Below are 24,556 nucleotides of genomic sequence, written 5' to 3'. Positions count from 1 at the left end.
ATTAAGTAATGGATTTTAAAATTATTTTCAATGTTTAAATTGTAAGATCAAATTCAGTCAAGTTATTAGTGACCTAAAGTTATTTATTATCATCTGATGACTGTTTGGAATCTTATGTGAAATAAGTTGCTAGTTGCATTATAGTCAGCAGTGCAGAGGTATCCACATAATAACACCCACAGTGGCTGGCATTAATTGGCATCTTTGCTGATTGAATCGGTTGAGAGGTCAAAGATCTGATTCAGTCAACAGAGACCTTCACACCTCCTAAAGGTGGTCCCTCCGCCCCTCCAAGTCAGGGTGAGACACACTGACACGGCATCATGGTGGAACCTTTCACTGCCCGCCACTGCCTCCTGTGGACAGAGGGGAACGTCAAGCTCCCGGGCTGTAAGTCTAGCACTATTCACCAGCACTAAAAAAAAAAATTCCATGAAAATATTAAAGGGGAAAAAATAGAGTTTGGTTCTCTAGTGTCATAGCCAAAGATTCCATCTCCTTTCCAGCATGTCCTTTTCTGAGCTGTCCATTTTAAGATGGTGGTTGGTGTCCATTAAACTTGTTTACTCTGACATGTCCCCACAGGCAGAATGTATTAAAACAGGCCTTGGAACTCACACATGTGTGTGCCAGCCAGGATGGAGTGGGAATGGAAGAGATTGCTCAGAGATCAACAATTGTCTGCTACCAAATTTCAGAGGGTGCCATAACAATGCTACCTGCATATACGTAGGGCCAGGTCAGGTAAGTTTTGCTCATATCTTCCTGCACTACCTCTACCTCATTCTGTTCTGCCCAAGTTTGCTACCAAACTACTACCTTCTACATCTTCTCCCACTCCCTCTATGTGCCCTCTTCCATGCAACCCCACATACCTTGTGTCCCTCATCTCATAGGAGTAGGGGCAAGAAACCAAAGTGGTTTTCAGATGGAGCTTGATAAATTTATGAAGGGATTATATGGGGTGACTGCAATAGCGGGAGACCGGAATTGACGATACAGTAGGCCCCTTTGAATCCAATGTTCTTATGTCCCAAATGATTACCCTTCTCTCCATTTTAAATCTTGCCTTAAAATTCACTTCTTCTGAAAAAACTTATCAACATTAATTCTCTATCAAAAGGGACTGTACTTTATTCTTTAGTTATTTACAACTATTCAGGAAAAAATTTAAAAAAAAATCCATCCACAGTCCATGAATGCCAATTATCTCTCTAGGATATTTCTAGAGCACACATATATATAGTTTTTAAAGCACTAATTCTTTTAAACTAGGGTGACCAGATGTCCCGATTTTATCGGGACTGTCCTGATATTTGCTTGTTTGTCCCACGTCCTGACTGATGTGCGGTCGGGACACTGGACAAACAAGCAATTTTGCCCTCCCTGGAGGGCTCTCGCCCCCCCCCCCCCGACTCCACCCCCTCCTTCCCCCATTGGCTCCCTCCCCAAATCCCCGCCCTGGCCCCGCCTCTTACCCAAGCACGTGGCATTCCTCCTCCCTCCCAGGCTTGTTGCTGTAATGGTGGCAAGCCTGGAGGGAGGGGGTGGTGGCCGGCTTCCAGTTCCTGGAGCTGGTGAGTAGGGGCACCGGGCGGGCAGGGGGGCTGGCAAGGGGGCTGCTCCCCCAGGAGGGCGACGGGGGGGCTCCGGACCCCGGCAGGGGAGAGCGGCTCGGGGCCGCACGAGTGGCCATGTAAAGTTTATCGGCTCGGGGTGGACCCCCGCCGGCTCGCCGCCCCTGTAGGGGGGTAGCGTCCACCCCTCCCCCCTCGTCCTGCCTCCTCAGCTGAGCCCCCCCGTCGCCCTCCTGGGGGAGCAGCCCCCTTGCCTGCCCGCCCGGTGCCCCTACTCACCAGCTCCAGGAACTGGAAGCCGGCCACCACCCCCTCCCTCCAGGCTTGTGCCGGCATTCCAGCTGCAAGCCTGGTGGGAGGAGGAATGCCGCTCAGCTGAGGAGTCAGGACGAGCGGGGGAGGGGGGACTCGGCTCCTTACCTGGCCTGCGGCGGCCGGCGACACATGCTGGCGCAGGGCGAGGAGCCGGCCGGGGTCCCCCCCCCCAGCCGATAAACTTTACATGACCACTCGTGCGGCCCTGAGCCGCTCTCCCCCGCCGCTGCCGGGGTCCGGAGCCCCGCGCCTCTAGCTCCAGCGGCTCCTTCCCCGCGGGGCGGTGGGACGTGCCACATATGCCCGGGGCCCTGAGTGGGGGCGGGTCCGCGGCGCGGCCGGGGCCTGCTAATTCCCCCAGCACTTGCAAAACGGCTTTTTATTTACTTTTTCTTTTTTTGGGTGGGTTTTTTTTTTGCTCCCCCTCCCCACGTCCCGATATTTCCTGTCAGTGATCTGGTCACCCTATTTTAAACATCCATGCAGGACACACTGAGAGACTACCCCCTCCCTGTGAATGATGCCAAAAGATCAAACACCTCAGCTCCACCATGTGCTGGGCCTCAACTTACTGGTATTAATGTTGGGAATGCAACATTGGTTCAGAGTTTCAACACAAATCCTTTGTAGGTTTAAAGTACAAAGGGACAGATTCTCAGCTGGTGTAAATTGGTGTCACACCATTGAAGTCAGTGGCGCTATGTGGATAAACATCATCTGGAAATCTGATCCATAGTGTTTAGAAGATCTACAATGTTTTAATCATTTTACCTTACTGCCCTGTTTTGTTGGAATGATAGAATGACTGTGAATGTAAGAAAGGATTTCGGGGGAATGGAATTGAATGTGAACCAATAAACTCTTGTCTGGAACAAAATGGAAAGTGCCATCATCTGGTGAGTTAATTATTCTCTGAACAAATATTCAAATAACATTTCTTTTACTGTATGCATCAGTGGATAATATTTCCTCCATGGACGTGAGAATGAATGGCATTCCACTAGAGCAAATATGTCGCAGCTCCATGTTATAGGATCTTTAAAGCTCAGTGCATGAAAATGTCCTTCAGAGTCAGGTGAAGTGATTGCTGATATCCAAATAGATCCTTATTCAGTTTTTCCACTGATATCCATTAGAGTTCCCCTGACTGAAGTCTGAGTGATAATCGAGTAAGGCCCCTACAATTTGGTCTTTTAAGAAGACTGGAAAGTTGATCTCCATGTTCTCTGTCATATCTAGACGGTTTGTTTTTGTTTCTTTGGAATATCAGCAAAACAACATGAAGACACAGAGACAACTTCTCTGCTGCTGTAAATTGGTGCAGATCCATTGAATCCATACACCATAGAATAAGTACGTTTTGGTTACTTACAATAGCTAGTTCAGGGTTCAGTTATCCCATTCACCTTTCAAAGATGGCAAAAGAAAAGGGCCTTAGTAGTCTAATCATCTGGTCTAACAATACATAGACTCTCAAGAACCATAGGTTCAAATTTCAGGAGGGTCTGTTCATCCATCCAAGGTGGATACGTTTAGTATGATGCAATTTACTCTGTGGGTCTCAAATCAAGATCCAATTTGCTTTTCCCAGATAGTTAAAATACTTAGTGACCGCTACCATTTCTTCTCTCCAGACCAGAAGTATCTGCTCAGTCAGGCATTATGGGATTCTTCGAGATGTGATATGCTACACTGCATAAAGAGATTTCTTTTTTAATTAGAACTGGTTGGATTATTTATTGCCAATAAATTATCTGATCAATTTAGCCTTTTGTTTCTGTTCCTAAATTATCTACAAACAGCTTTGGTGTGCATGATTTTGTCATTCACAATTGTTTGACAGTTTATGGGTTTTTCACTAACTGTTCTCTGAACTTTTCATCATTTGTGGCATGAGACTGGTTATCTAAATTGTATTTTTTCTGGTACGCTAGATGAAAAACTTTCTATGGGGAGGAAAATAAAGCTAATATCTTTTATTGGACCAACTTCTGTTGGTGAGAGAGACAAGCTCACCAACAGAAGTTGGTCCAATAAAAGATGTTACCTCACACACCTTGTTTCTTCCATTCATGAAAGCATTTAACTCCTATTGATTTCAGTGGGACTTAAGAACATGCTTAAGTGCTTTCCAGAATACGGATACTTTACTGAATCAGGGCCTCAATGAAGGGATTTTCAGCTATTTTAACTTTGCTACATCTCAGCATTGCCTTGTATTATGTGCAAGCATATTATATCAACAACATCTCTTGAATCCCCAGCTCTTTGACAGATTAAAATTTCTCTCCCTTTTTTTTTTTAAAAGGCAACTTGTCAGTTTGTGTCATCTGGTGTCTGGGACTGTGTGTGTGCAAAGGGCTACGAAGGAGATGGCATCATATGCTATGGAAGTGCAGCAGATGTAAGTAAGATAGTGGTCTTTTATCTAAGGGCAAGTTCAACTGCAGATTCTTACAGTGATGCTGGCTAGGGAGACAGTAAAGTAACTTCTGCACAACCCTAACACTGTAATGCACAACAGTGCTGACTGCAGACAGCATTCCTGCTGAGACTCTTGCAAATCCCAGAAATGAGATACTGTGTTTAAAGACAGGGACTAGGACTTTCAAAGGGGCCTAAAGGAATTGGGCATCTAATTTCATTAAGCCTCTGAAAATGCCAGCATGGGAGCCTAATTTTCATACATTTTCACAAAATCCAACTGAGAGCTGTGGGTGCCCCGTTTATATGAAAGTCTGACCTTGAAAATTAGTCTCATCTGAACCTGTCAGTTTTGATCAGAGTTCGACTTATCATAAGTAAAATAGGAGAATAAAATAGGTCATTTAGTGAAGAAGGTAAATTTTCAACTATTTAACTGGATAGGAAAAGGAAAGGTATGTGTCAATCTTCTCAGCTTTCTTATCTTTTCTTTTTAAGCTGGCAGCAGTAAGAAACTGGGATTGGCATTACCATTTGTAGCCCAATCTGTTCCCAGTCTCAGCACTGAAATGAACAGAAACCAAATAAATTACTGACTAAGAATCCATTACAGAACATAAAGACATTTACAGCAGGTTTGCCAATGGATTTGTAATATCGGGTTAATTTTGCAACCTTTCACATTACTTGGAAATGGCAACACAGAGCCTAAAAACTCTTCCATTCTCCAGTTGGTGGAAAACAAAATGTCTGTCTAGGGAGATATTACACTCAAGATGAAGATCTGCAGTAAACATGCTGCATGGGAATGGGGAATCATAACTGAATAGCAGTATAGTTTTTCTGGGACTACAGTACTCTTCGGCTACTAAAAATGTCCCATTTCTGAAAATGACCCTAAAGGATTTCCATTCACTATCAGTACTACAAAAAAAAAAAGAAAGTTTAAAAATTGACTTGCCTTTAATGGTTATTATGTTTATTATAATGGAGCACTATCTTCACTATAGTTAAGGTTGAGAAGACCATTCTGTGTAAAGAATATCTCTTCTTAGTGCTGTAAAATCTGCACAGTTACATAGATTGCCTTGAAATTTAGTGTGCCCTGTAGAAGTGCGCGGTATGGGTAGTGATCCAAATTTGAGGTCATTTGACCAAGGGATTCCTGAGATACAGCCCCCTGAAATAAACAGCTTTTCTAAAGATATAGTCTGGCACCATTTTTTGCCCAGGCCTAGAAATCAAACATAAGGGTCTCACTCACTTGAGCATTACTATCAGAGTGTTCATAGCACCGACAAGTCCTTTTGGGGAGCAAAATTGAAAACACTATTAGCAAGAGTTTGACTCTCCAGTGAAGCTCTTGAGTAAGAGTCAAACACCAAACAAATCACACTGAGCATGTGCAAAAAAAGGAGGCTAAGAGGATTTGTAGGCAGAAAACTTTCACTATAGCTGGATAGTTCAAGGTGATAAGTAGTAAGTCTTTTGTCGTGAACTCACCCAGCTAGTGACAGTTCTAGCCCTGCCTAGGGCGAAAAGGCATATAAAAAAATCTGCCCCTCTTTAGGAGGGAGGCTTGTTGCAGGAATAAATTTAAAGTATTTTTGTAACAAAACAAAAAAGTTAGATGTAAGAATACTTACTGTCGGGGAGGGGCATTTTAAGGGGTGGAGGAGTGGGGGTATAGGAGTGAGAGGGGTTTGGGGCTGCGTCAAAGGGAGCAGGGATAAATGGGGATGGGGGAGGGACACTGGGAAAGAGACATGGGGGTGAGTGGCAGGTGGACTGGAGGAGAATAGGGGCAGCTCCAGATAGTGTATGCCAGATCTTGGGGCTCCTACCCCATCAGAGAAGTCTGAGCCCTCTCATGTAAGATGGAATATGGGGGCCTTGCCTCTGTGGGAGTGTCTGAGTCCTGCTCTCAGCCCCTTTATAATGAGCACCCACAGCTCCCATTGCAGTCTGAGGTGACCTAGAATGTCAGTCCTGGGTGATGGTACATGGAGATGCAGGGTTTCAATACAGAATTGTGTGGATTATGTCAAGCAGAAGGGCACTGGGGTCTTCTTGCCATGAGTATTGTTAATAGTGAGGTGGGATAGAAGAGCAGTCTGTGGATTTAATGATGAGTGGGGGAAAGTATAGGTTTAGATGGTATCCTGTGTGCACGTGTAAAGGGGTTGTAAAAGGGTATGAGGCGGCTGTTAAATTTTGCAAGTGGTATTTTGTTGGAGTAGGCTCCGTGTTTGAGTGTAGAGCAAGTTCAGGGAGTGCCTGTGCATTACAGCCAATAGGCAGAGTATGAGTATGTGCATTATGGGTGATTTGGAGGCAGCACTCAAAGAAGGTTACATGGGCAAACAACCTTAATTCAGTATTTCTTTGTTTCCAGAAGTCTGAAGTTTGCTGAACTTAAATTCTGGAAGGGCGCAGACTATCACCAGGCAACATTAACTCTGTATTAATGACTTTATCATTTAATTTATATCGCGATAGTGCCTAGGTGTCCCAGTCATGGTCCATGACCCCATTGTGCTAGGTGGTGTACATACAGCACAAAAACAAAGAATTCACTTTTGATTTATTTGGGATTGAGTTAAACCAAGATTTGTGCTTGAATATTTAGAGATAAAATGTTTAGCCCAAAGTTAGACACCTATAAATTAAATGATAAAGTCATTAACACATGCATATTTAAGCATTAGGTGGCCTGATTTTCAGAGGAGTTGAGCTTTCACAACTCCCACTGAAACCAAAGTGTACCATAGTACTAGGAAAATGTTACTGTTTGATTGCTGATGGTACAACTGCCATTGTCCTCGTTCCGTATGCCTACTGAATCCCTGCATCTCCACGTAATAGCACCCAGGAGAGACATTCTGTGTCACCACAGATTGCAATAGCAGCTGTAGGGGCTCATTACCTCTGAAAATCAGACCACTTATGTAGGTCTTATAAATAACCTCTGTATTAATTCTTCTCTTTATTGGATCAGGAGTTGTCTGCTCTGTCAGAGGCAGCTGGATTTAACCAATGGGTTAATGTGAGTATACTTTTGTTTGAGGAAAATACTATCCTTTTAAGATATAGAAATGTGGATCTCTAGTGATGTTCCCTGTGATGGGTTCGATCACAGGGACCCCTTTGGGACTGTCACCTGATGTGCCGAGACTACCTCTGAGCTCATTTTCTCTGCCAGTTTGGGCCTCCAGAACCCTGTCTTGTCGAGCCAGACACGCCAGTCTGCTCCAACACCGACCCAGGGTCTGAACCACGTGCCCCAAAGCTGCAGACTTAATTGAAAACAACTTAAGAAGTGCTCCTGTCTCTAGCACCCAGACACCAGCTCCCAATGGGATCCAAACCCCAAATAAATCTGTTTTACTCTGTAGAAAGCTTATACAGGGTAAACTCATAAATTGTCTGCCCTCTATATAACACTGATGGAGAGATATGCACAGCTGTTTGCCCCCCCAGGTATTCATTATTTACTCTGCGTTAAATAATAAACAAAAGTGATGTTATTAAATATAACAAGTAGGATTTAAGTGGTTCCAAGTAATAACAGACAGAACAAAGTAAGTTACCAAGCAAAATAAAACAAAAACATGCAAGTCTAAGCCTACTACATTGAGAAACTGATTACTGATGAAATCTCACCCTCAGAGATGTTCCAATAAGATTCTTTCACAGACTAGACTCCTTCCTATTCTGGGCCCAATCCTTTCCTCTGGTACAGTTCTTGTTAGTTCCAGCAGGCATCTTAGGTGAAAAGCAGGGGATTTCACATGACTGCAGCCCCCTTAGTTCTGTTCCACCCCCTTATATATCTTTGGTACAAGGCGGGAATCTTTTGTCTCTCTGGGTCCCCACCCCTCCTTCTAAATGGAAAAGCACCAGGTTTAAGATGGATCCCAGTACCAGGTGGCATGGTCACATGTCCTATTAGACCCCAAGCCTTCATTCTTCCTGACCTGACTCACAGGAAGGCTTGCAAGTAAACAGAGCCATCTACAGTCAATTGTCCTAGTTGGTGGGAGCCATCAAGATTCTAAACCACCATTAATGGCCCACACTTTGCATAACTACAGTAGGACCTCAGAGTTATATTTTATATTCCTAGTTTCAGATACAAGAATGATACATTCATACAAATAGGATGAACACACTCAGTAGATTATAAGCTTTGTAATGATACCTTACAAGAGATCTTTTGCATGAAGCCTTTTCCAGTTACATTATATTCACACTCATTAGCATATTTTCATAAAATCATATGAAGTGCAATCTCACATTCCCATCATATAATATAGGCCAAAATGTGTACTGACATGAACAGGTGAATCCGTGTATTTCATGGCAGAACCTGGTCATCTAATTCTTCTGGCATTGAGGCCAAATTCCAGCTCTAATCTCAATAGGTGCAGAAGCTCCACTGGCAGAGGCACCAATGCCAGTTCTAGTATATGGGGTGGGAGACTGCATACAGAGCACAGCTCTATGGGCATGCAGATGACATCAGATCTCACCACTGAGCAGGTCCTCCTATCTCCCCCCTTGGTGAGAAGGCTGCATAAGGTCTGGGGAGCCAATGGCTGCTGTAGACTCCACAGCAAAGGGGATGGAAGGAGAATTCTCTTTCCTGCATATTTGCACAGTGCTGGATGGCATGAAAATCCTAAACTGTGAGTGGTCATCATTCTGACTATCAGAGCAAGTGAGGAGGAACCCACTATCTGCACTGACTTGATTGAACCATAGAAAATGAATGAGCAGGTAAATCACAATATAATGTCTGACTTTATAGTAGGGTTAGAAACATCAGTTTGAACAAAATGAAAACTGTTCCAAACAACAAACGGATTCACATTTGCCAGATCACTTTTGTAATATATTACTTGTATTGCAGTAGAACCTAGAAGTCTGACCTCCATTATGCCAGGTGCAGTACAAACACACAGAGACACTTCCAACTCCAAAGAGCTTACAGTCTAAATATAAGACAAGAGACAATAAGTAGATACAACAAATAGATGGAGCAAGCATAGCGTAACAGACAGACCCTTAGGAACAGTGTGATAAGAAACAGTCATAACAGGCCAGCTGCCTAACCATTGTCACAAGTAGTGTAGCCATCACAGCAGAGTGGATTTGGAGGATAATGTGGCTAATTTAAAAATAGTTATCTGGCTGCCTATGTGACCCAGGCTCTCAAATAGCAGCATATTTCATTGGCAATTTTACAGACAGAAAATAACAAAACAAGAGTGGAAATAAGACATGTAGTCATGTATTAGGAGTCAAGTATTACGAAAGTGCTGCAAGGCTTGCACAAAACTCGTCAGGTGATAGAGGGGAGAGAGAGAAGAGTGAACACACTATGCAGGGAGCAGACCACAGAGTCTATTGAAATAGGGACATGGACATTCCTGCTCTACTTCAGAGAAACTCCACCTCTTAAATTAAAGAACTGTAGTGTTAAAAGATATTCTTCTATAACATAGGTTCTCGAACATCATTGTACTGAGACCCCTTCTGACAACAAAAATTACTACATGACCCCAGGAAGGGGGACCAAAGTCTGAGCCCGCCCCGAGACCATGGGCGAGGGGGGGCACCAAAGCCGAAGCCCAAAGGCTTCAGCCTCGAGCAGGGGCCTGTAATCTGAGCCCCACCGCCCAGGGCGGAAGCCCTTGGGCTTCGGCCCCTGGTGGTGGGGCTCAGGCTTCAGCCCCAGGCCTCAGCAAGTCTAACGCCAGGCCTGGCGACCCCATTAAAACAGGGTCGCAATCCACTTTGGGGTCCCAACCCACAGTTTGAGAACCAGTGTTCTATAGTGTCGCATTCCCCTCTTGTCTATTAGAAGAGCCAGTGCAACTTCCATGATTTTAACATCTCAGGTTAGTAGCAAGTTCTATTCTGTATATTTGTGTGATACTGCTTCTCCCATTACATAGATGCCGTTCATGGCACTCTTATAGTTATAATCACTGCTATCTAAATAACCTACCAAAATACTTTCAATCAATGATATGTAATGTCTTAATTATCTCCTATCAAAATCCCTAGCCTCCCCCATTCCCTTCAGTCCTTCCTCCACACCAGACCCATGGTCACACACCATCTAATATTTTATTTTTTTCAGTTCCATTGTCTTGAAACAAAAGCCAAGTATTCTGTTAAATGATAAGAAGTACAGGGTTCTTGAAGCAGGTTTGTCCCCAGATTTTACTCCAACACAGTAAGAATCCTAGTCATCTAGAAGTGGTTATCAAGACACCAGTTGTCATCGGCCTTTACTCATATCCTTTCCAGTTACAAAATAGTTTCCTAAAAAGCAGGAATTAGGAAATCAAAGCACAGTGACAATCCAAGATTTTGTACAAATCAATTCTTGGCCCTTAGATACTTATTGCCCAGAAAGAGACTGTGGGCCTGACCCAAAGCCCATAAGAGTCAGCAGGAATCTTTCTGCGGACTTCAGTGGGCTGGATCAGGCCCTATGGTTGCCTGAGCTATGTTCAGATGCTTTGTTTTTGGGGTAGGGGAAAACCTCTCTCTGGATCAAATGGTGTTTGGTAAAACAGGGAGGTCTTTTTCAGGGCATATTTTTAGCTTCATACTCTGTCAGGAATGTTCATGTTTATACATTTTCATACCTGAATGCAGTTTTTTCCTACAGACTAGGAAGGAAGGAAGAGGAAGATTGTTATTGTTAGTTCTATTTTTAAATACTTGGGAGGCCCTCAGATGCTGGTGGCAATGGGGACTTGAAAGAAAGATGACACTAACAGCTAAAATTCCCAGCTATTTTGGGGGGCTGGTTTATGCATATTCTCCTTTCTTGACACCTAAAGGACAACAAAAGTGATGAAAGAGCAACAGGAAGAGACCACGGCCGGTCTCCAGGCAACACACCGGCCAGGGCAAGGCAAAACTTGAACCTCTTGCTCCATGGAAATTTGCAAGAGTGAAATTAGCAAGAGTGAAATTTGGTGGTGGTGTTTTGTTTTATGAGAAAGGGGTTACACTGAAGTTAATCCTTTTAATCTCTCCTCCCCAGTCTCTTCCACAGCCTAAGACCCAACACTGCTAAATGAAACAGGAGTTAGCATACTCAAATATTAGCAGCTTACAGCCCCATGTTAAAACTGGGATTGTCAACAGCACCTGAAGGGAATTAGGCACCCAAATCCTATTGAAATTCATTTAGAGTTAGATGCATAACTCCGTTATGGTTCTTGGAAAAGCTCTGCTTAAATATACAATCTTTCAAATGTGAACCTTGTATTAGGCAGATTACCTATTTCATGGCTATTAACTCTATTCATCCTGTTTCTTAAATACTTCTGACTACCCTTCATGGGTACTTCAGTTGCAACTATTATCAAACAGCAGTAGTAACCACAATATTTTGTAATTCAAATACATAAAATAAATGACACAGTAAGATAGTTGTGTAGATTGATTCATTTCTTATGGTTATATTAAAATTGATTCTTATCCTTATTAAGATTGTTTCTATTCTTCATACACTGACCAAAAATTCACTGTTTTGGCTTTCCACACATTTTTTTTTATTTTTGTAGCTCTCTTTGTAGCCATTGGTTCAAATCATTATGCTACTTAATGGTTCTTCCTCCCCACACCAATCACAGGACAACTCATGTATGGAACCCTATTAAAAGGATCACCTGATGACACATAAGCTTAGGACATATAATATAACACATTTTACTCTGATTCAGGAGGCTTCAATGAACACAATGCTGTCAGTGACTTCAAATCTAACCATCCTTGTGCCTTCCCTTCGAGCAATTGAAAACATGGATCAAGATGAGAAAGGCTTTTGGATGTCAAAGAATAACATTGCAACCCTACTAAAGTATGTTGATGTTTTGTTTAATATTTGATACATCTGATTCTTTAAATGAATTGGTTTTCAGTGCAAATATAATTTTGATTTGAACTCATTACAGCGAGGCAGCTTTTACATCCTTAAAGACAGTGAGTCAGATTCTCCTTTTTTTACACTGAAATGGTAATCCCATTGAAGACATTTATTATTTGTATTATTACAGTAGCGTTAAGATCCCTAGCTGAGACCAGGGCCCAACTGTGCTATGCACTGAACAAACAACCCCAACTTGAGCCCAGAGTAGCTCAAAGCAGAATCTGACCTAGAAAGTTGGGAGTTGGGAATTGGTCCTGCTTTGAGCAGGGGGTTGGACTAGATGACCTCCTGAGGTCCCTTCCAACCCTGATATTCTATGATTCTATGAAAGTGTGGTCTGACACACCATGTTTATTTATCTGCAAGCTGTAAGAAAATACAAACATTAGAATCCAGCTTAATTTCCTTTTAGATATCATGTATTAGTGGGAGCTTATAGACTTGCTGACCTCCAGAATTTATCATCATCTGACATGCTGGCAACATCTCTGCATAACAATTTCCTGCATCTGTCTAATGAAAATGAGGTAAGATCACTTGTCAACTAGCTTGAAATCCCATTTTGCTTTCAGTCCATCAGTAGTGCTATAATAATATTAATACACATGCATACTCTTACATTTAAAGATGCCTATAACATAGGCATTAAAGGAATTTCTCTATAACATTCTCACACCATTGGGTTCTGACAAATACTGTACTATTTTCTCTACTGCTTTATCTAGACAGCCAGACTGAGACACATCAATTCTTACATGTTTGTTTATTATTGGTATTGTTGTAGCAGCATGAAACCCTAAATGATCAGAGCCCCATTGTAAGGGGGTACAAATAGGAAAGCACAATCCATATCCTGAAGAGTTTACAATCTAATTTAACACAAGACACATCAAGCAAGTGTAACAAACAAACAATACTGGGGGGAGGGAGGGAGGATTAGGGTAATAGTAATACCATGCAGCTACATTGGCTGACTGCATGCACAGCTTGATGGTTCCAAATCATTTGAAAGTATCTGTAAAGATAAATAGCTGAAGCCAGGTGTCCTTGACCACCTCTCAACTTAGCCTTCAGAAGTTGTCTGATTTATTGTAGGAATCTATACACATTTCTGGGAATATGCAAACTCCATAGTATTTAGTCCCTTGAAGGAGTATTCTTTGGGGGAGCATATTGAAGAGGTTCCACTAGGTCAGTAAAGCTTTGGAAATGCACAGACTTCTCAAAATTACTGAGGGCTAGATGGTGTTTTTAGCATGCAAGCCGTAATAAGAGATGTGGTGCCTAGGTGCACCACCTCAGAAGAAGCACCAGGAGGTTCTGCCTCAGAGGCATAATTCCTCCTGGGGCTCCTTAAGTACATTTGGGGGGAAAGGAAGTAATTTACTTCACCTATTTAAAGAAGCCAGCGTGCTGCCTCCATGCAGCTAGTCAGTTCTGCTGGCCCGCATGTAGGGCACGGAGCTGGGCAAATAACTGATTTTTCAGTTCTGTGTCAGATCCAAAAAAGAAAAAACAACCCTGGGGAAAAAGTGTGGTTTAGATTGAACCGAATGTGAAATTTTTCAGAATTTGTGGTGAATCATAAAAGTTGGTTTTAGAGCAGGGATCCAAACCCGAGTCTCCCACATGACGGGGAACTACCCAAACCCCTGGGTTAAATATTACCAAGGGCCAACAGTAGCAGCACCAGTACTCCCCCTCCCCCCCACCGCCCTCTCTTTCCGGGCATTTTGTGATTGACTGAAGCTATTTGTGTCAAATTCATGGATAATTTCGGGGTGACTGAAACTGCATTTTTGTCAACTATTCATCAGAAAAATTTCACCCAGCGCTAGTAGGGAAGACAGAGCCACAATGCCACCTACTCCCCATCCAGTTTCTTCAGAGCAAATCATCAGGGGTGCAGCCCCTTTGCTCCAGGACTGAGAATCTGGGGAGCCCTAACATGGGCTAGGCTGGGGGAGGAAGGCTTACTGCCTCCCATGCATCTTGCCTGACCACGTTAGACAAGGATACAATCTAGCTCTATGTAAACAGTTAGACAAGTGGCAGTCTGCTGCACAATCAGCAAACTGGTGTAACTGTGATGTAAAAGTAAACCCTATTCCTTTGCTTTCCAGAACATCACTATTGAAGGAGCTAACATTGTAGTTGGTGATATTGCAGCCACGAATGGAATCATCCATGTTATTGATAAGGTACATGACCATGTAATTAAAAAGTTAGCACCCTGCTCTCTTATTCCTTTGCCTCCTGAGCAAGGCAATACAACTTGTATGGGAAAACAGCCAACAGCTGTGGAAAAATATTGTATGGTACATCAATTTATTCTATTTCCAGTCCTTGCAGTTGCAAGCATGGTATATGTCAATGTATTGACATTGTTTGTATGCTTTGATTTCAGGTTCTAACACCACTCAGAGGTGTGAGTGGCACATTGCCAAAACTGCTGGCTCGCTTAGAACAGATGCCCGATTACTCCATTTTCAGGGGTTATGTTATTGCAAGTATTCATATTATTTTAAGAATACAACTAGTTCTCTGGACTATGTGTGTTTGGGCTGGTTGCAGAATATCATTACAAGTTTTTTTGTCTTTCCACAACAGCAATATAGTCTGGCAAATGAAATAGAAGCAGCTAACACTTACACAGTTTTTGCCCCAAATAATGATGCAATTGAAAGTTACCTCAGGAATAAAAAGTCTGCCACTCTGGTATGTATTATACACAAGTCTTGTCTTATCAATTGAACACACCATTTCAGTTTCAAAACTGCTAGTGCTCCACAGAATGGGTGAAAATAGAAATGAATAAAACAGCAGGGTCTGGGTTTTGCAAAAAGTCAGACAAGTTGGCTTAAAATAAAGAGGCAGGTGGGGATGGGTTTGTGAGCTATTTTCCCCCAAATAATGGGAGATTCCAATTATCATTCTTGGGTTTTGTCCATCTCTTCTTGAAAATACCAGGTATAATGTTATTAGTAATGCTTTTCCTCAGTGGATCTCAAAGCACTTTACAAAGGAGATACCATTATTCTTGTTTTGCAAATGGGGAAATTGAGACACAAAGAAGTGAAGTGATTTACCTGAGGTCACCCAGCAGGCCAGCAACAGAGCCAAGAATAGAACCTAGATCTCCTGAGCCCCAGTCTAGTAATCTATCTGCTAGGCAACACTGCCTGTTTTGTTCATGAACGTCAACCTGCTGAAAAACTGTGCCAATACTATTTTAGTTCTCTCATGATACAATGTTATTGTTTCTATATCACTTTCCTGGAAAAATCCATAATGAGCATTTGAAAGGGTATCCCTTGAGAGCTGCCTTTTCACTTGGAAAACTGAACCTGGTTTTAAAAATATTAGTTAACTATAGGACAGTGCAGCTAGACATGGACAGCAATATCAAGACCTTCAGCCTCACAGAGTTCAGGCCTAAGGGCCTGTCTGCACTTACAGTGCTGCAGCTGCACTGGGTACAGCTGCGCCACGCTAGCATTTAGTGAAGACACTACCTACACCGACAAGAGAGCATCTCCTGTCAGCATAGGTACTTCACCTTCCCAAGAGGCGATAGTTATGTCAACAGGAGAAGCCCTCTTGTCAACATAAAGCTGTCTATACCAGGAGTTAAGTCAGTATAACCGCATCGCAGATTTTCCACACCCCTGAGTGGCATGGGTATACAGACATAAGTTGGTAGTGTCTGAGTCTGTAACCCTCATGAATGAAACTAAGCTCAGATGAGTTGCCCTGCCTAAGTCCACTCACACACAGGTATTTCCAGGATCAAGCTTTCAGAGTGTAAAAAGCTTAATGGGTGCTCTATTAAGTTTCTTCTTTTAAATTGAACAGAAAGTAGAGTTGGGTAATGCTGTGGATGGTTTGGGTTTTCAAAAGCCAGCCAATCAGGCTTTGGTACTGAAGAAACAGAGATGTTTAGGAGCTGAACCCCCACTGTAACTGCACCTTGAAATTTGGGTTAAGGATGGGTGAGAGGAAAAATGGTTTTAATTTTGGTCCTTCTTTAAAAGGTAATTAAACCAAGAGCAAGCAGTGACTGGTAGGTGCACACACTAGTTCAGGCTTTAGTTTTCTATGTATCCCTCATTTTTTCCTATTATTTATTCAGTCATATGGAGGTTTCATTTCTTGATTTTCTGCCACTATATATTGTACCTGCAATTTTTCTGTGGATCTCCTCTTGGCCATAGACACTGATTGCCTGTGTCTGAGGTGCAGCTCCCTGAAAGGCAGAAACAGGAAGTGGTCAGAGGGCTAGCTCTGCCTGACCTTTTCCCATTTTATAGAAGCTCTACCTTAGAGGGAGGAGTTTGGAGCAGTCACAGGGCCCAATCCTTGATTTCAGTGGAAGCAAGATTTGGCCCAAATAGAACATTGTTCAGGAGGGGTATTTTTCAGCCTGCTGGTGATAGGTGGCAGGAAATATCTCCCTACATTTTAATTGATGATGAGTGAGATTTAATGTTCCCATCCCAAGTGCCCAGTTAAGGGAGATCAGATATCTGAAAACAAAACAGTAGGACTTCTACCCGGTGGGAATTCAAAATGGACACTACATTACTGCATGAAAAAAGCCAAGTGACATAGCGAAATTTACAAATGTCGTGGTTTGGAGTCATTTCTTTCACTAGAGTGAATCTATGAAAGACCTAAAGAGCATGACATGGCATGAATTTTAAGATGTAAATTGGAAGAACATTCTAAACATGTTCCACATATATTAGCTTTCTGGGCAGGTGATAGCGGGGGGGGAAATAGATTGGCTTCCTGAAAAACAAAATAGGCTTGCTAAAAGTGGAACATCTAAAGTAAGACTTTCAAATGGGAATTAGGTTCTTAAGTCCCTTAGGCTACGTCTATGCTGAAAAAAAAAACAAAAAACAAAAAACCACCATTTCAGAGCCTGGATCAACTGACTTGGGCTTGTGGGGCTCATACTATAGGGCTAACCATAGCACTGTAGACTTCCCCACTCAGGCTGGAGCCCAGGTTCTGAGATCCTTCCCCCTCACTGGGTTTCAGAGCCAGACTTTTACACTGCTATTTTTAGCCCCATAGCATGAGCTTGAGTCAGTGGACCTGGGCTATGAGACATGCTGCTGCTCATCTTTATTTTCAGTGTAGATGTAACCCCAAGTGCTCTTGAAAATTATTCCCCTGATCCCACTAGTCCATTGCAAGCAGAACAGGCCACTAAAACTAACTAAAATAAAGCATTACTGACCATACAAAATGTAAGTTACAAAGTAACTCCAGCAAGATGGGGAAAGACCTGAAGCCACACAAAAACCTATAATTTTTAAAATCAGAAAACAACTTGACCATTTTTATGAAAAAATGTTCAATCCACCAATAACATGCAGAGAGCTGTGTGAAGGAAAGTCTCAGTTTTCATTATAAAGTATTGATCTAACCCTTTTCCTGGTGGAGATAACCTTAAAAGTGTAAACTGATATAAATCAGTGCCAACAGATAGCTGAGGTTGAAAGGAACAAGCTGCTGGTCTTCACTTCTGCAGCAGGAAACTGGGGAGGGTGGGGAAGAGACCTAAAACTTGAAGATGACACCAAGCTGGGAGGGGTTACAAGCACTTTGGAGGACAGGATAGAATTCAAAACAGTGTTGAAAAATTGGAGAATTGGTCTGAACGTCAACAAGATGAAATTCAATAAAGACAAGTGCAAAGTACTACACTTAGGAAGGAAAAAAAAATCAAATGCACAATTACAAAATGGGGAATAACTGGCTAGGTGGCAGTACTGCTAAAACGGATCTGGGAGTTATAGTGGATCACAAATTGAATATGAGTCAACAGTGTGATGCAGTTGCAAAAAAGACTAATATCATTCTGGGGTGTACTAGCAGGAATGTTGTAGGTAAGAGGAGGTAATTGTCGCACTCTATTCAGCACTGGTGAGGCCTCAGCTGGAGTATTGTGTCTAATTATGGCATCACACTTTAGGAAAGATGTGGACAACTTGGAGAGAGTCCAGAGGAGATCAACAAAAATGATAGAAGGTTTAGAAAATCTGTCATACGAGGAAAGGTTAAAAAACACTGGGCATGTTTAGTCATGAGAAAAGACGACTGAGGGGGGACCTGATCCCAGTCTTCAGATATGTTAAGGGCTGTTATACAGAGGATGGCAATCAATTGTTCTCTAGGTTCACTGAAGGTAGGACAAGTAGTAATAGACTTAATCTGCAGCAAAGGAGATTTAGGTTAGATATTAGGAAAAGCTTTCTAAGTACAAGGAGAGTTACACACTGGAATAGGCTTCCAAAGGAGGTTGTGGAATCCCTATCATTGGAGGCTTTTAAGAACAGGTTGGACAAACATCTGTCAGGGATGGTCTAGGTCAAGGGTTCTCAAACCGGGGGTCGTGACCTGTCAGGGGGTCCCAAGGTCATTATGTGGGGTGGTCGCAATCTGTCAACCTCCACCCTCAAACCATGCTTTGCCTCCAGCATTTATAATAGTGTTAAACATAAAAATTGTGTTTTTAATTTATAAGGGGGGGGTCTCACTCAGAGGTTTGCTGTGTGAAAGGGGTCACCAATGCGAAAGTTTGAGAACCACTGGTCTAGGTTTTCTTGGTCCTGCCGCAGCACAGGGGGCTGGACTGGAAGAGACCTCGAGGTCTCTTCCAGCCCTACCTTTCTAGGATTCTATAGAGAGCTCCTCCACATGCAGGATTTTATGTAAAATGAATTAGTTAAGATTGGGATATAGCCCAATAAACAATCTTGCTAATCTCCCCAAAATCTGTTGGCCAGCCTGGTGCACAGAAATATAGCAATTGTCATAGTGGCTCAGACTACAGTAGTTTGCTTCCACCGGTGGCCAATACCAGATGCTGAAGGAGAAAGTACAAGAAACTCCATAATAGACAATATGGAATAACCTGTCCATGGGGAAGTTTCTTCCTATACCCTGGTAGTCAGTAGGTGTCCCCAGCATAAGGGCCCATAACCTGTCTACATGTTTGTGCTTTGTTATTAGGGAGCTGCCACCCAATGTGCAAAGACTACCCCTGCTTCTGTTTTCCCTGCCAGCTCAGGATTCCAGCACCCTGTCTTGCTGAGCCAGACACTCCAGTCTGCTCTAACGAAGACTCAGGGTCTGAATTACTAGTCCCAAAGCTGCAAGTTTACCCGAAACCAGCTCACAGGAGTGTGCTTGTCTTTAGCACTCAGATGCCCAACTCCCAATGGGGTCTAAACCCAGATAAATCCGTTTTACCTTGCATAAAGTTTATGCAGGGCAAACTCATAAATTGTTCGCCCTCTATAACACTGATAGAGAGATATGCACAGTTGTTTGCTCCCCCAGGTATTAATACATACTCTGAGTAAATTACCAAATAAAAAGTGATTTTATTAAATACAGACAGTAGGATTTAAGTGGTTCAAAGTAGTAACAGACAGAACAAAGTAAGTCACAAGCAAAATAAAATAAAATGCGCAAATCTATGCCTAATCAAACTAAATACAGATAATCTCACCCTCAGAGATGCTTCAGTAAGTTTTTCTCAGACTGGACACCTTCCAGGCCTGGGCACAATTCTTTCCCCTGGTACAGCTTTTGTTCCAGCTTAGGTGTTATCTAGGGGATTCTCCATGATGGCTCCTCTCCCTCTCTGTTCTCTTCCACCCCTTTATATATCTTTTGCATAAGGCGGGAACCCTTTGTTCCTCTGGGTTTCCACCCCCTCCCCCCACTGGAAAAGCACCAGGTTAAAGATGGATTCCAGTTCAGGTGACATGATCACATGTCACTGCAAGACTTCATTACTCACTTGCCAGCACACACATATACAGGGAGACTCACAGGTAAACAGCCATCTGCAGACAATGGGAGTCATCAAGATTCCAAACCATCATTAATGGCCCACACTTTACATAATTACAATAGGCCCTCAGAGTTACATTTTATATTTCTAGTTTTAGATACAAGAGTGGTACATTTCTACAAATAGGATGATCACACTCAGTAGCTTATGAGCTTTGTAATGATACCTTACAAGAGACCTTTTGCACAAAGCATATCCCATTTGCATTATAGTCACTTATTATCAAATTTTTTATAAAACTATCCCAGTTACATTATATTCACTTATTATCATGTTTTTATAAAACCATGTAGACTGCACAACGTCACAACCCTGGTAGTCAGTAGGTGTCCCCAGCATAAGGGCCCATAACCTGTCTACATGTTTGTGCTTTGTTATTAGAGAGACGAGGTAGAGGAGGTAATATCTTTGAATGGACCAACTTACCTATTAAGTATTAAGATATTACCTTGCCCACTTTGTCTCTCTAATATCCTGGGACCAACTCAGCTACAACACTGCAAACAATATGCTATGTTATGTAACTCATTGGGGGATGGGGCAAGTATTTCACCCAAACCATTTGCCGACTAAGCTGAACATCTTGTGAGGGCACCTTTGTTAAAATGTTGGCAGCACATCACTGGTTTATCCCCCATGTCTTGCAGGACGAGGACCAAATCCGATACCACATTGTGTTGGAGGAAAAGCTCTTGAAGAACGACATGCACAATGGCATGCACAGGGAGACCATGCTCGGGTTTTCCTATCAAGTGGGATTCTTCCTGCACAACGGCCAGGTGCTGCTATCTGTGTTTAAATGTAGAAACATGTTTTCTTCACTACAGGAATGAAACTTCTATCTTAAATTGAAATGCAGGCAACAAGAGCTATTGACTCATCGTTGCCTTCTGACACCTTAATATTACAAGAGATTCCACTCAAATGTGCTGTTGAGTCTCCAGACAGTCTAGACAAAGCCTGCTTAGTTCAAAGTCACACTGGAAGGGACCTTTGACTGGATTTAAATTATGCTGTTCAGATTTAGCATCTGATTTTACAAGACAGTATGATAGTCTCACACATCTGGGGACTAGAGACCTGCGTTGCAAAGCAATCATTAATCCTTTTTCTAACAGTTTTTCTGGAAACTCTCTTTTAATTTTAAAAATAGTAGTAATATTGATTTGTAGTTCTATAATCCCTTGCATCCCAGGAGCTCAAAGCATTTTGCAGTATTAGTGAATTTACCCTCACAACACACTTTCTATTCATGAGGAACCTAAGGGACAGGAGAATTTATCCTCACAATACCCTTTCTATTCATGAAGAACCTAAGGGACAGGAACTGCCCAAATCTGTGGCAAAGCCAGGAAAACAACCCAGACCTCCTTGCTCCTGGTCCTATTCTCTAGTCACAGTATTATCCTTCATGTGATGGCCCTGTGGGGGTGTATGCACACCCCCATCTCCTGCCGGGGTTGATAGTGGGTGTGTGGACACCATGGTTATTGTCTGCCCAACTGTCTCGGACCTCACCACACTGAGGTTCAAGAGTCAGAGTGAAAGCAGCGGTCCTTGGGTCCAGGGCTGCGTGACCTAGTGACCAGAATCAAAACAGCAGCCCTTGTGTTCAGGACAGTGTGGCCTAGTGTCCAGAGTCAATATAACAGCCCCCAGATACAGGGCACTATGGCCTAGAGGCCAATACCCAAGGGGCCACCACCAGGGGTATGGCAGCCCGGGTAGGGGGACCCAGGCCCACCCGACTGCACCGGGCCCCAAACCAGGGCCCTATCTGTGGTGGAGTGGTCTGCCACTGGGTCAGCAGGGAATCCAACCAAAACACGCAGACCTTGCATGGGTTGAAGATACCACTTGCTCCCCTCCCTGGGTCACTTCCTATCATGCTTCCTGAAGCTGTAGTCAATGGGGTATCAGGGTCTCCAAGCTCCTCAGCATGGATAATTCCCTGGGGCTCCATTTGCCACAGATCTCCAGTCTGGTTCTCGGGATCTCCGGCTCCCGCAAGCAAGGGCTGTGATGGTTCCTCAGCTAGAGACTCCACCAAAGGTCCTCCCTCTCCGGTGGTCAGTCCAGACTGAGCCGGGCTGCTCCCTTTTGTACTGGCATAGCACTTGGAGCATGCCCAGTACGGTCTGAGGGGTGGGACTCCCTCCACCCACAGTGTGGTGTTAACCCCTTCTGGCCCAGGCCGGGGTACGCACACCCCGTCACAGGCCCCAGTTCAGCAAAGCACTTAAGTACATCAATGGGACACAAACATGTGCATAAACCTGATCATGTTCTTAGGTGGTTTGTTGAATAGGGATGGTTTGAAGAATTATGCTGTTCCTTCTTTCTTCCATCACCACTCCAGAGCACTCTTTCAGTCTGGGATCTCCTTGGGCAATATTTTTTGTTATAGCCCCCAGCTGAGTCTATTTCCTCTGTCAAGTCAGTACTACTGCTGTGCAGTTCAGCTGATCTACTGTATTTTAACGGACTGCATTTCCTTTACAGCTGTACATCAATGAGGCACCTATAAATTACACAAATATTGCAACTGACAAAGGTGTTATCCATGGATTGGGAAAAATTCTGGAAATACAGAAGAACAGATGTGATATCAATGATACTATGATTACAACCGTAAGTTATGTCTTGTTTGAGATTGTTGCTTTAAAATTTGTCATAGATGTTAGTACGAAAATATAACTAAGGCATATTGGACATACTGCATTGTATTGAGCAGTCAAAAATGTTTGAATTTTCCACAACAAACTCCTGCAGTAGCTTTGATATCATATAAAAACTACTTTGATTCTGCAGTCAGTATATTAACAGCCTGAATACAATAACAACATCACAGCAGTAAGCCCACTGTCCCCGCCAGATTTCAGTATATCAATATGGGCCCAAGTTAACCCACCGCTTTAATAACCACTGATTGGATTTTGTCCACTTTTGCTTAATGAAAATACCTTCCGAACAAAACTTTTTATAGGAGAGAAGTTCCTCTTTCCATTCTGAGATGTAGATTCCTTCTACACACATCCATTCCCATTCTTAACCGCTAACAAAGGCATTCCTGCCCATTGTGTTCTTCACATAGATCAGACCAATTGACAAATTGCAATGACCAGTGCTTAATTTGTAATAAAAGAAGTGCCAGGGCTCAAGCAATTTTTTTACATTCATAACTGATGCAGCAAGCCCAGAGGTGCCGGGGCTATGAACTGCCCAAGCCTAGAGGTGCCCTGGCACAAATTAAGCACTGGCTCTACCTTCCTCTGGAGAACAAGATGTGGTTTTCCATGGGGCTGGCAGTCATAGAATCATAGAATATCAGGGTTGGAAGGGACCTCAGGAGGTCATCTAGTCCAACCCCCTGGTTGGTCAAAGCTGGACCAATCCCTAGACAGATTTTTGCCCCAGATCCCTAAATGGCCCCCTCAAGGATTGAACTCTCAACCCTGGGTTTAGCAGGCCAATGCTCAAACAGTCAGTGGTTTCCTTACTGGAGAGGTAAATTGGACAGCCCATAGACAGTTCACTTTGCTTGTTCTTAAGGCTGGCATGGCACAGAAATTAGACTTGGAAAAGGCATTTTACTGTGCAAGATTTGTGCTTTTTCCAGTTCAAATTTAAGAAACTCAAGCTTTGGTGCTTCTGTTATTTGCCTGGGGAGACTACTGTACAAACTAGCATGTTTTGCTGTCAGGCAAATTTTCCTAGAAGCCTACATTTCCCTTTGCTCAGTCTTACACCAGGATTCCTCAGTATAGACACTTGGATCCCCCTAGAAAACTCTTCCCCAACTAGGGCCCTGCTTCAGCAAAGCACTTAAGCATGTCCTTATGTCCCTTTTAAGTCAATGGTACTTAAGTATGTGCATAGCTGAATAGGAGTGGTCATAAGTATGTGCTTAAAGTTAACACATGCTTAAGTGCTTTGCTGAAACAGGGTTTATGTGCATAGCTGACTCTACACCAATAGGGATTTCCCCTGTGAGAAGGGAATCCCTAGCTGTCCTGCTAAGGCAGGGGTGGCCAACCTGTGGCTCCAAATCCACATATGGCTCTTCAGAAGTTAATATGTGGCTCCTTGTATAGGCACCGACTCTGGGGCTGGAGCTACAGGTGCCAATTTTTCAATGTGCCGGGGGGTGCTCACTGATCAACCCCTGGGTCTGCCACAGGCCCTACCCCGACTCCACCCCTTCCTGCCCCCTCCCCTGAGCCTGCAGTGCCCTCGCTCCTCCCCCGTCCCCCCAGAGCCTCCTGCACCCCACAAAACAGCTGATCAGCAGGTGTGGGGAGGGAGGGGAAGGCGCTGATCAGGGAGGTGCTGGGAGCTGCCGGGGGGGAGCTGATGGAGGGCTGCTGATGTATTACTGTGGCTCTTTGGCAATGTACATTGGTAAAT

General features: G+C 43.3%; 1 protein-coding gene across 1 annotated transcript in view; it reads left to right on the top strand.

Annotated features, from left to right (window-relative positions):
• Positions 1-24,556, top strand: part of STAB2 (stabilin 2) — a 141,685-nt gene that overhangs the window by 55,476 nt on the left and 61,653 nt on the right. The window contains exons 25-35 of the mRNA XM_065404685.1: positions 586-744; positions 2,693-2,788; positions 4,201-4,296; positions 7,315-7,362; positions 12,068-12,204; positions 12,686-12,800; positions 14,397-14,474; positions 14,681-14,779; positions 14,884-14,991; positions 20,797-20,928; positions 22,652-22,780. Of these exons, the coding sequence (XP_065260757.1) occupies positions 586-744; positions 2,693-2,788; positions 4,201-4,296; positions 7,315-7,362; positions 12,068-12,204; positions 12,686-12,800; positions 14,397-14,474; positions 14,681-14,779; positions 14,884-14,991; positions 20,797-20,928; positions 22,652-22,780 (1,197 nt within the window). The remainder of the gene's footprint in view (positions 1-585; positions 745-2,692; positions 2,789-4,200; positions 4,297-7,314; positions 7,363-12,067; positions 12,205-12,685; positions 12,801-14,396; positions 14,475-14,680; positions 14,780-14,883; positions 14,992-20,796; positions 20,929-22,651; positions 22,781-24,556) is intronic.

Source organism: Emys orbicularis, chromosome 1 (genome assembly GCF_028017835.1).
Source record: "Emys orbicularis isolate rEmyOrb1 chromosome 1, rEmyOrb1.hap1, whole genome shotgun sequence".
Taxonomy (NCBI): Eukaryota; Metazoa; Chordata; order Testudines; family Emydidae; genus Emys; species Emys orbicularis.
The sequence above is the reverse complement of the archived record's forward strand: the minus strand, read 5'-3'. Positions and strand labels throughout refer to the sequence as shown.